The 13,220-nt window shown below is 45.2% G+C and overlaps 1 protein-coding gene across 1 annotated transcript in view; it reads left to right on the top strand.

Moving 5' to 3' along the window:
- LOC126259176 (peroxidasin) overlaps positions 1-13,220 on the top strand; it is a 242,549-nt gene that overhangs the window by 211,943 nt on the left and 17,386 nt on the right. The window contains exons 19-20 of the mRNA XM_049955745.1: positions 3,134-3,342; positions 9,035-9,264. Of these exons, the coding sequence (XP_049811702.1) occupies positions 3,134-3,342; positions 9,035-9,264 (439 nt within the window). The remainder of the gene's footprint in view (positions 1-3,133; positions 3,343-9,034; positions 9,265-13,220) is intronic.

Genomic DNA, 13,220 nt, shown 5'->3' with positions numbered 1-13,220 from the left:
TTTGGACGTATGTATGATCACACCGTGAAGGATAATGCCCTGTTTGTTTACGTATAAAGGTGGACTGTTCAACATATCTACAAAGAATGGTGTACCAGTCTTCCAGCTGCGAAACAAGCGTAAGAACAGTACTGGTAAGAAAATAAAAGCAGGCCTACCTCAACCAAAATCCGGTTGAAAATTTCGAAAGGAACTGCATGAAATGGACACGAGGAATTGGGTACCTCGCTAATGGCTTACAGTAGAACATAAAGCTGCAGATCTTCAATAGGCCAAAGAAGACAGGAGTCGACTGGAGCCGACCAGTGTGATCCGACGAATCACGATTTTGTCTCTTTTCATATGACGCAAAAGATGAGTGCACCAGCAGTGTGTTTAAGATGAAGTTTGGGCCAGAGGTGGCTGTGAGATGTTGTGGTTGTGTTTTTCGTACCGTGACTGGACCCTGCTCATTCAAGTTGCCGTGAATATGGTGGATCTCGGAAATCGCTGCTTCTACTAACATTTCACCACGTCGCCTACTCGTTAGCGTCGATCTGACATCCAAAAACAGAAGCGACACTCGTCACTGTACACCACGATATGCTATACAATGTTAAAATTGACTGTTAATACACCGTGAAACCTTTGCTATGTGTGATATGGTGTTAGCGGTAAACGCCGTATAGAAACTCAAGAACTGAATCCGGCGTACAGCAATCGGTTTTTGGCAGTTCTTGGTGACACTATGGCTATAACACGTGTACGGATTTCAGCTGCAGTCATCAGTCTACCCATAAAAGCCAGTCAAACAATCCCACAACCTTCTCGTCGTGTAGCCCCTCTAAAAAGATCCGTCTGCCTCTTTTTATCATAGTGCAGCCCTTAGTCCATCTCGTCACCTCTCTGTCTGCGCTGTCGGAAAGGTGCCCACTTGACCCCCAATTCTAATGAATCGATCTTTCTCAAAGTCAGAAAGATGGCGAGAAGTCTTCTAGGCGTACTGTGTTGCGAGCTCCGTATGGAAAGTTACAGTAACGAATGGCCCGCCCAACACCGGTGACTTAGTCATGACATTAGTGTTATAGGATGGAAATTTCTCGCGACAACAGATTTGTGTAATACATTCTCGGTTTCTTTGTCGCGTCACAGATCGCTAAAATCTCGAGAATTCGGCTGAGTCCTCCATGGTCTTAATCAGAAGCAACTGACTGTTATGACTAGCGTTGTGGTGACTATTTGCATCCACAGACGGGCTACGATTGGTCACTGTACCTTAGCAAGCGTTTCAAGGAGGTGCTTTCCATTTGGCTCCATATAACCCACTTTCATTTTATCGATATGTTGGTGAAACATTTATGATGTGGGCACATGGAGCTGAAGGTAAGGAGGAGTTCATCTATCATATGAATACCATGCATCCAAAAAATCGATGTAATGTCTATACCCGAGCGAGAATAGATTATGTCAGTTTTAGATGTTTTCAGTCAATGACAACCGGATGAGTGGCTCGGCCACTTTGTATGCCGAAACCAAAACACATTGATTTATACCTCTAAACCTAAAGTTGTCACCACACACTCCAGAAGCCATCTGTTTTAAATCCATTAGTTTGTAAAGTTTCAACTGACTGTCAATCACCTGAATTTCTAGATTAATCATCTGAAGTACGCATTCCGAAAAATGGCATTGAGGTTCGAGATATAAAAGTTAGCGCTCTCCAAGAAATGAAAACGAGCCAGTGTTGAATGATTACGTGGAAATATACCTATTGTGCTTCTTCCTTTCTGCGATGCTACGTTTAGGAAAAGAGGCAGGGTTCGGGAAAGAAGAGGTATAAGACCTATTTTCCGATCAGCCGAGCAGATACAGCAGATGCAGCGCATAGTTAACGGCAGCATCGGCCTCAGGGTCTCCGGAATGTACAAGTTTTCTTGAGAATGTGGTAGCAATTTCATCCGTCAGTCTATTCTTACCGTTTTTGACCGCTGCGAAGAACCCCAAAGCCACATTAAAAATCGAAAGCATGAGAAATCAGTAGCTGCTAAGCACAGTCTCACAAATAAATAGAGAATAATGTTTGATGAAACTGAAATCTTGTCTCACGCTCCTATATACTGGATTCTGTTGTTAAGAAGACATAAAAATTAGAATGTGCGAGAACAGCTTGCGCCGGGATAGCAGCTGTAATCTTAGTAGTGCGTGGAAGCGACTTCTTAAAGCTTGGAACACACAGAGAAATGCGTTGCATTTCTTATGTTCCTACAAGAGCACTGAAATCTCCAGTGCAGATATGGCGACGCTCTCCGTCAGCATAACGTACTGATACCGTTGCCTGACCAGTCACAAGCCGTTTATGGGCTATAAATGGTCACCACAACAACAGTCACGGCAGTCACTTGTTCGTGACGAATACGATAGGAGATTTCGTCGAAAGATCTGGATTTTGCCCGGATTCGAAGCGGAAAGTAAGCCGAGAATGTGTTGTACATCTGCAATAACAGTTTTTATATGCTAAAAACGGGTTGCATAAAAACTTCCTGGCAGATTACAGCTATGTGCCGGGCAAACACTCGCATTCTTTACGTTGCCTTTCGCGGGGAAGTACACCTATCTTTTTATGTGCCAGGACGTTTCAAATCAGCACACACTCCGCTGCAGATTGAAAATTTCATTCTGGAAACATCACCCTCGCTGTGACAAGCCACGTCTCCGCAGTATCCTTTCTTTCAGCTGTGCTAGTTCTGCAGCATCGCAGGAGAGCTTCTGTGAAGTTTAGAAGGTAGGAGACGAGGTACTGGCGGAAGTAAAGCCGTGAGGACGGAGCGATAGTCGTGCTTGGGTAGCTCAGTTGCCCCCGAAAGGCAGAGGTCCCGAGTTCGAGTCTCGGCCCGGCACACAGTTTCAATCTACCAGGAAGTTTCGTATCAGCGCACACTCCGATGCAGAGTGAAAATTTCGTTCAGGTTGCATAAAGACGGAATTTCAGTGAACTGTCCCACACATATGGAAATAATGGAGTGTCAGCTGGGTAAGTTTCGATCAAGGTGCCAGTGGTGTAATACTTTGCATGTCGCCAGTGCAGGACCGTATATCACCTCGCATAAACTAGCCGTTGCCGACACCGGTTGCTCACTAGACGTGTGGTGCACAGATTCTTCTACGAGAACCCGGGCGTCTTCAAGCCGGAGCAGCTGACGCAGATCCGGCAGGCGTCGCTGGCGCGGGTGCTGTGCGACAACGGGGACACCATCGAGGACATCACGCGGGACGTGTTCGTGCTGCCCGACCGCCAGGGCGGCCTCCTCAAGTGCAGCGCGCTGCCCAGCGTGCAGCTGCTCGCCTGGTCCGACTGCTGCCCCGGTGAGTACCACCTGCTCGCGGCGCGCCTCTTCCTGCTTATGCGGATTCTCAGTAGCCCTGCTGTCACAGACAGTAAATTCCATGAAGAATTAGGCAACGTAACAGTTCTTCCCACGTACGGCTCGAGATATGACCATGAGAACAGAGTCAGAGAAGTTCCAGCTCATATAGATAGACCTTTTACCCACGCATCACTCGCAACCGGATAAGGAAAGGTGGCAACAGGAGCTTCCTAATCTACATCCAGTAAGTACCGAGTGACATGGTGCATTGGTTAGCAAACTGGACTCGCATTCGGGAAACGACGGTTCAGACACGCGTCCGGCTGTCCTGATATAGGTTTCCGTGATTACTCTAAATCGCCACGACTGATTTCCTTCCCCATTCTTCCATAATCCGGGCTTGTGCTCCATCCCTAATGACCTTGTTGTCGGCTGGACGTTAAATGCTAATTTCCTCCTCCTTCTCCTCCTCCTCATCCTCATCCTCATCCTCTTCCTCCTCCCGTCGAATGTGTCTGCCGTATTGCAGATCCAGATGCAGATGCACATCTCTTGTTGCTGCTACAAACTAATAGGTGATTTCACAAAAGATCGATATTAAAAATAGACAGTTGGATTTTACTTGCTGTGAAGTAGGCACTGAAAGTCATGAATAACAGAACGTGCATAAAATTCTTGGTTTATTCTACCGCTGAAAGTCTAGCTTAACTTAACTGTACTATTATCATATATATAAGGCTCACCGGCCATATGACCATCTTCTTGTGTGCGGATACACAAACAGTGCTCGAACTCTTACGGGAATCGGCAAAAAAGCTGCGAGTAATGAGTATAATGGGCAGGTGCACTATGAATATAGTGCGGGACAATAAGTTGGGAATGTCGGTCTCACGGGAGGCGTGCACTATCCTCTGTGGCTCAGATCACCATAAAATTTACTGTTTACTACTTGGCAAAAAAAAAAGAAAAAAGATGGATAGAGCTTCCGCTATGTAAGCAAGAGACCCCGGGTTCGAGTCCTGTTCGGGGCACACATTTTCAACTGTCCCCGTTGACTTACATCAACGCCTGTATGCAGCTAGGGGTATTCATTTCATTGTAATTTATTATCAGATATTTCGTTTGCCGTATAAAACTGTTACTCTTACTGTTTACACGAGGGGGTTCAATAAGTAATGCAACACTTTTTTTCTCGGTCAATTTGGATCGAAAAATTGTAACATTTGCTTTCGGACATCATGGAGTATTCCTGCGTGAGCCGCTATAGTTACTTTCATGGAGTTCCGATTGGTGGCGGCGATATACACAGCCGTGAACATTGCATGTGTAACAGAGGTGCCGGAGAACCAAAGCACCGTAAATATTCACTAGTGTTTGAAAAATGTCTACGGTGACGTGGAAGTGAACAAAAGCATGGTGAGTCGCTGCACGAGGCAGCTGTCATCATCGCTACAAGGTCCCGCAAACCAGTCCGATCTCCCGCCTGCTGGTCGGCCGCAAACAGCTGTAGCTCTTTCAGTGTTGGAACGTGCGGACACTCTCATTCGAGGTTATCGATGGATCACAATCAAACACCTCGATACACAACTGGACATCTCTGTTGGTAGCGCTGACAAACATGCCCACGAGTTGGGGTACACAAAGGCGTGCCCGCTAGATTCGTCGCCGCCTAACGGAAGACCATAAAGAGCAACGAAGAGCCGTCTGTGCGTAGTTGTTTGAACGATACGGGGCTGATCGCACCAATTTTTGTCAACAAGTTCACAGTTGATGAAACATGGATCTCTTCGAACCGAAAACAAAACGGCAATGCATGGAGAGGCGCCACATGACGTCTCCTCCGAGGAAGGATGAACTTCGGAGGAGATGTGATAGCGCTCCATTTCTGAAGAGGTTATTCTGTTGATATCCTTCCCCATGGTGCAACGATCAACTCTGAAATGCATTGTGCCACCCTCATGAAACTGAAGAAACAACTTCAGTGTTCGTCGCCACAAAAGTGCAAGAGAATTTCTCCCTCTCCACGACTACGCAGGACCTCACAAAAGTCTGTGCACCCGAGGGGAGCCCACAAAACTTCATTGCACTATTCAGCTTCGTCTACCCTACAGCTCGCATCTCACACGTTCTGACTTCCATTTCTTTCCTCCAATGGAGGAAGCGCTCTGCGGGAACCAGTACGTGGATGATGGGGAGGGAATTCACGCAGCAAGGCGTTGGCTCTGAGGTCGATCAGCAGAGTGACACACATAGCCTCCCGTTAAGGTGGCGTAAGGCCGTAGCACTGGACGGAGATTATACACTACTGAACATTAAAACTGCTACACCGCGAAGATGACGTGTTACAGACGCGAAATTTAATCGACAGGAAGAAGATGCTGTGACGTGGAAATGATTAGCTTTCACACAAGGTTGGCGCCGGTGGCGACACCTACAACGTGCTGACATGAGAGAAGTTTCCAACCTATTTCTCATACACAAACAGCAGTTGACCGGCGTTGCATGGTGAAACGTTGTTATGATGCCTCGTGTAAGGAGGAGAAATGCCTACCATCACGTTTCCGACTTTGATAAACATCGGATTGTAGCCTATCGCGATTGCGGTTTATCATATTGCGACATTGCTGCTCGCGTTGGTCGAGATCTAATGACTGTTAGCAGAATATGGAATCGGTGGGTTCAGGAGGGTAATACGGAACGCCGTGCTGGACCCCAACGGCCTCGTATCACTAGCAGTCGAGATGACAGGCATCTTATCCGCATGGCTGTAACGGATAGTGCAGCCACGTCCCAATCCCTGAGTCAACAGATGGGGACGTTTGCAAGACGACAACCATCTGCTCGAACAGTTCGACGACGTTTGCAGCAGCATGGACTATTAGCTACGAGACCATGGCTGCGGTTACCCTTGACGCTGCATCACAGACAGGAGCGCCTGCGATGGTGTACTCAGCGACGAACCTTGGTGAACGAATGGCAAAACGTCATTTTTTCGGATGAATCCAGGTTCTTTTTACAGCATCACGATGGTCGCATCAGTGTTTGGCGACATCGCGGTGAACGCCCATTGGAAGCGTGTTTTCGTCATCGTCATACTGGGGTATGGGGTGCCATTGGTTACACGTCTCGGTCACCTCCTGTTCGCATTGACGGCACTTTGAACAGTGGATGTTACATTACAGATGTGTTACGACCCGTGACTCTACCATTCATTCGATCCCTGCATGTTGCATGTCCTGTATGGGCCTTTCTGGATACAGAAAATGTTCGACTGCTGCCATGGTCAGCACATTTTCCCGATCTCCACCAATTGAAAACGTCTGGTCAATGGTGGCCGAGCAACTGTCTCATCACAATACTCCAGTCACTACTCTTGATGAACTGTGGTACCGTGTTGAAGCTGCATGGGCAGCTGTACCTGTACACGCCATTCAAGCTCTATTTGACTCAATTCCCAGGCGTATCATAGCTTTTATTACGGCCAGAGGTGGTTGTTCTGGGAACTGATTTCTCAGGATCTATGCACCCAAACTGCGTGAAAATGTAATCACATGTCAGTTCTAGTATATTATATTTATCCAATGAATACCCGTTTATCATCTGAATTTCTTCTTTGTGTAGCAATTTTAGCGGCCAGTAGTGTATCAAAAAACAGTGATTTGTAGGCAAAAGATTGGGTAATAATATGGTGTATCGAAATCCTGAATAGAACCAACCTTCCTTCAGAAAAAAGTGTAACATTATTTATTGAACGCATCTCGTCACTTCCTTTGTTACAGTCTGACTGTGTAATATAAGTCCTAGAATCTGCGACGGGCAGTGTCTTTTCTTGAACACTAAATTCCATTGTTCTCATGTTTAAAGTCTTCTATGCTCGAAGTGAATTGTTTTCCGGTGGTTGAGTGTACGCTACCTTCATGGTGACGTCACTGTAAATTTTCTCTCGATATTAGTGGATAAATGGTTATATTATATGAGAAATGTAGAATTGTATTCCCTTTTCAGATACGAATTGTTATTGAGCACTCAGAATCCCCACAGCAGCTGTTAATATACAGAACTAGTACTGATTGCACTACGTTAGTCAATCACGTTAAACACTTCAACGAACAATGAATGAATACAGTACTGTGCCTACTGTTCACTTGTGGTACACACGATCTCCTTGGATCCTCGACGTGATTTTTTACGCCAGTTAATTTCTGTCATTTGTGCACACACACTCACGACCGTGATCGCGCGTCATTAAATGATGCCTCTCCGGACTGTCTCTCTCTTCACACGTCTGTCACTGTCACCACCCTCGAACTACCACGCTTGCCGGTCCCTTGCATGGTGACTCCACGAGCCTGTCTCGCACTGAACACATGAACACCTCCGCAAAGTTGCAAAGAAGCGAAGCACGTGTTTTCCACTGGACAATCTGACGAACACAATATTTTTCTGAACTATTTCATATTGCAGAATGAGATTTTCACTCTGCACCGTAGTGTGCGCTCATATGAAACTTCTTGGCAGATTAAAACTGTGTGCCGGACCGAGACTCGAACTCGGGACCTCTACCTTTCGCGGGCAAGTGCAGTACCATCTGAGCTACCCAAGCACGACTCACGCTCTGTGCTCACAGCTGTACTTTTGCCAGTACCTCGTCTCCTACCTTCCAACCATTATAGAAGCTCTCCTGCGAACCTTGCAGAACTAGCACTCCTGAAAGAAAGGATAATGCGGAGACATCGCTTAGCCACAGCCTGGGGGATGTTTCCAGAATGAGATTTTCACTCTGCAGCGGCGTGTGAGCTGATATGAAACTTCCTGGCAGATTAAAACTGTGTACCGGACAGAGACTAGATCTTGGGACCTTTGCCTTTCGCGGGCAAGTGCTCTACCATCTGACTTACCCAAACACGACTCACGCCCCGTCCCCACACCTTTACTTCTGCCAGAAATTTCATATCAGCGTACACTCCGCTGCAGAGTGAAAATCTCACTCTAGAAACATCCCCGAGGCTGTGCCTAAGCCATGTTTCCGCAATATCCTTTCTTTCAGGAGTGATATTTCTGAAAGTTTCGCAGTAGAGCTTCTGTAAAGTTTGGAAGGTAGGAGACGAGGTACTGGCAGAAGTACAGCTGTGACGACGGAACGTGAGTCGTGCTTGGGTAGCTCAGATCGTAGAGCACTTTCCCGCGAAAGGCAAAGGTCCAGAGTTCGGGTCTCGGTCTGGCACACAGTTTTAATCTGCCAGGAAGTTTCGTTTTATTTCATATTTCACTGTACTTTCTTAACAAAAGAATGAACTCATTGATGGACTTAGGCCAGGTGCAAATTCTAATATTGATTGATATTCTAAAAATTATCTAAATGCGTTTCAATAAAAATGTGAAGTGATATCTGATGTGTCTGAGTATATGATCGCCTTACAACACTGATCAATGTCGTTGTAGCAGATAATGTGTTACAGTGCTTGGCAGCCGGACCCTTCGGAGGTTTAATAGTTGGAGACAGGGGAACGGAAATTGCAAGTGAAAGTGCTTTCAATGTAAAAACTTCAATATGCATTTTATATCTTTTCAACGTATTTCTTGTATACAGGTTTTGCAACATAAGAGAATTGAGAATACAAAACTCGTCGCTTCTAGGAAGAAAACAGGTACAGTGGTACACTACAGCGGCACCGTTTTGTGTGTTTCAGAGTGCCAGGAGCGCAGCAACACCATCTCGCGGCGCTTCCGGCGCTCGGCAGAGCACTCCTACCCAGAGGACCGCCCCCTCGCCTCCACCACACCTCTGCCGCCATCTTCGCAGTCCGAGGCCGACGGTGGCTGGGTGAACTCCTCCATGGGGGCCACGTCGGCGACGCCCACCACCGCAGCCGTCACCGCCGCCACCACCGACGCCAGCTTCCGTGACAACCAGATAGAGGTGTCGTAGCTCTCTCGCCCTTACTTTCTTTCAACATATAGTCTAAAGCCAGAAACTATTGTCGTTGTGATTGTCAACCCGAAGACAGTTTGGTACAACTCACCATTAATCTCTGTATTTGATTACGCATGCCTATACCACTTTCTTTGGCGCTTCCGTTTAATACCACGAAAATCATATGAAGTCATTAAAAAAATAGCTACCTAGCAGTAATAGGACTTCATGTCCTTGTCTAAATAACAAGGAGACTAACATCTGCCATAGGTGGACCGTCATAACATCTCAAACTATGGCTGCAAAGAATCCCCACTTTCAAGCGTGGCTTGGGAGAATGCCTCTTCTCCCAAAATTGCCACTCGGAATGCACACAGTCTACAAAAAGAAAGCCACCAGAGAAATTAAAATGCAAAACTTTTAAAAGATTAAAAATTTTATACATTTTTAAAAATAAAAAAAAGAATCCTTTAATTTAAAAATGAAACACTAAACTTCATCACACTAATTATCTTTTTTATTACAATAAAAATGATAAAAGACGTAGATTTCTTAAATCATTTAAAAGTTTTGTCATTTTCTAAATTTTTTCCCTTTAAGTTTCATTGCTTCACAAGCTATTATTTGTTATGTTTGGGCTTTTCTGCTGTTGGAAGCAGATTTTGGTATTTTGTTTATGTTTTTGGCCTTTGGCTTATCCTATTATTTATGCATTCCGTGTCATGTGTCTGTTGCTCTGCTACGCTTCTTCTGTTATCAGTCATGCTCCTTTTTCCTATTTGCCAGCCTGTGTGGCCGTGCGGCTCTAGGCGCTTCAGTCTGGAACCGCGTGACCGCTACGGTCGCAGGTTCGAATCCTGCCTCGGGCATGGATGTGTGTGATGTCTTTAGGTTAGTTAGGATTAAGTAGTTCTAAGTTCTAGGGGACTGATGAGCACAGATTGTAAGTCCCATAGTGCTCAGAGCCACTTTTTTCGTATTTACCTGTTACGGCGAATGTCTCTCGTACTGCACTATCTTTACTTTCGGTTATCACCTACATTTTTTTTGTGCTCATTTTTCAGCACTCGTACATACTTGTACGTTAGTTCCTATCCATGCTTCGTTATGCACCCCTTTCACTCTCTTTACCGCGAATATGGCCCGTAGCGTTAGTTTTCATTCCTCTTGCGGTAGCCATACAGTTCGCACAGCCGCGCTGTACTACAGTTCGGTAAATGATGACCTCGAATGTTAGCACGGTTCGTCATATCATGTTTAAAGCTGGTTTTCGCTTTCTGCAGCACGGGGTCGTTACTGCGAGATTTAGCAGATTCTAAAAAAAAAGGCTCCAGGCACTATGGGACTTATCATCGGAGGTCATTGGTCCCCTAGACTTAGAACTGCTTGAACCTAAGGACATCACACAATCACAGACATCCATGCCCGAGCAGGATTCGTACCTGCGACCGCAGTAGCTGCGTAGTTCCGGACTGAAGCGCCTAGAACCGCTCGGCTACCGCGGCCAGCCTAGCAGATCCTCTTTTTACTCTCCATGTCACTGGTGGTCTTCTCGCGAATCCTCTCAATCCTTTTTTCCCTTAACTTTCCTAGCCCAAACAATTCCTCACATCAGTTCAGCATCGTTCTCTCAGGAAACCCAAACCAGCTCCAACTGCCTTCTTCCAAATTTACTAAATCCGCACTGCTTACGTACATCTATGACATCTATGACCTGGCACACACAAAAATCACCCTATACAGTTAGCATCAGCAACTGCAAAATCTGTACATTAAACCTTTTGTTTTAATTTATGAGTATTTTAACAAATCTGTAACCTAGTGTGGGAAAAAGGAGGTTTGGACTTTAATACCCCGTCGGCGATGAAGTAATTAGAGAAGGATCAAGAGCGCGGATGGGACATAGATGACGAAGGAAAGTACCCTGTCCTTTTCTGACAATCGCAACAACCCAACTATGAAAAACATGATGGGAAGGAGATTTTAAATTTACCTCTGCCCGTTGCGAGTCCAGGATACTAGCTCCCTACCCATCTCGACCGGTTGTGATACTGGTAAGCACAGGGAAGGGTGGTGGGAAGTCTGGTAAGACAGATATCGAGGCTGATTTCATGACCTGGGATTGAAGGACTATTAAAGTTTATTTGTGAGAAGACAAGCCCTATCTGTAGTTGCTGGATAGAGGGGAATTGTAGGTATAGCCACAGCATAGTACTAGTGCAGGAAATTAGGGGGAAATAACAAAATTCTTTTAGAGCATTTTTCAGGCTCAGGTCACACAGACAGTATCATTACTGATTTCCAGTTCTTAGCAAGTCGTTATTGAATGATATTTCAAAAGAAAGAAGAAAGGGAACCGTAGAATACCAGACTACAAGTCAGTCTAACTTCTGTACACAACTAGTCAACGGAACAGACTAAGAGACAGGCTTATTATGCGAATATCTCTGTGCTTTGATGATGACACTGAAGGCATCAGTATAATAATAGAGTGTAATGTAATTCTCTGAGTGAATTCTGTTTGAGTGTACACATGAGTTACACAATAAACGTAGGTGTTCAGTTTGTGCTAAGAGGGAGGGGAATATGGTGTTCGCGTAAAAGTTTTTGGAACGGAGTCTAAAAAGGTTAGGAAAGCCGGATTTTGTGCGTGGCGCTCCAGAATGATGATGGAGTAATAGAAATTGAGTAGAATGTACATTAAGGTGAAACTGGCGTTAGAGATTATAGGTCGAATAAAATCTTCGTAGTTTAAAATACGTCGCGCGAACGTCATAGGTATTTTGAGTTAGTTAGTAGTTCTAATTGGTTGTAAGCTTTGTGGTTCATAGATGTGTTTTTCCCGTTAATTTACAGCCGAGTTTTAGTATGAGACAAATATACTTGGATAGGACGGGTGTAAGTGTTAAAGTAAAATTCAGTGGGGCTGAAAGTGTGAGCAGTTCGTTCTTAATTTGGTACACGCTGGATTTGGAGTTCAACTTTTTGATTTTTTTCTCTTTATTATAATTTCATTCCTGCACGTAGGGGTGGATTGGCAGCAACCATGTAGCTGCACTTCCACCTACATATCTTTAAACATAAAAGTCGCATTAAGCACTTTCACAGTTGATAAACATAATATTATTAAATACTTGGCGATGCTATTTGAGTAGAGTTGTGACTGAATGAGGAGCTGCTTGGTGATAAATTGTTACTAAAGGAGAGGCTTATGTAGATTTATACTTCATGACTAGCACGAGGTAGGTGGGACGGATCTAGTTGTAATGTGGACAGCTGTTTGACTGCAATGGATTTGGATGTACTGCACAAAATTGAGTGGGAAGGTATTAGGCGAGAGTGTCTAGTCGAGAAACTAGGAAGAGAAAGTAGTTTTAGGAATAAGTGGCAACGGCATTTGGATCGAACACAGAGCGCGGCCACGGCAATTTACTGGAGAATATGGGTGCACTCAGATGGTTTGATATTTTAAAGGACAGAAAGAATGAAGAAGATGTTATCATCTGTAGGAACCGGACGTAGGGAGTTGTTGGGGTAAAGTGGTGTGTTGATAGGTGGACTAAGAACAGTTTGTGGTTTGGTTGGAGGGAGGTTTAGGTTTGTAATTTTTAGGAGTCGGTTGGGATGGAATTGGTTCCTGGCACTGGAGAGAGACGGAGACTGAAGGTTAGGACGACGTTGGTACCTGTGATGGACTTTGGGATATATGGGTGGATTTGTTGCAGATGAGACATTTTTAGCAACGGTAGATTTGGGCTTGGTTTGAGAAGATTCGACTCTGTTTTCGATGATATGGTGATCCATTATGAACAGGTCTTTGAAGAATAGGCGGATGATGAATGTGGGACACAGGTGGCTGCGGATTTGGAGCGCTTTTCGAATTTGGGAGTCAGTACTGCAGTCTAGTTCTTACTCGACTTCTTTCACTGTGATCTCTGGGTAAGCCTGTGCAGGAGGTGTGA

Source organism: Schistocerca nitens, chromosome 5 (genome assembly GCF_023898315.1).
Source record: "Schistocerca nitens isolate TAMUIC-IGC-003100 chromosome 5, iqSchNite1.1, whole genome shotgun sequence".
NCBI classification, from domain to species: Eukaryota; Metazoa; Arthropoda; class Insecta; order Orthoptera; family Acrididae; genus Schistocerca; species Schistocerca nitens.
Note: the sequence above shows the minus strand (reverse complement) of the source record. Positions and strands in the feature narration are given on the sequence as shown.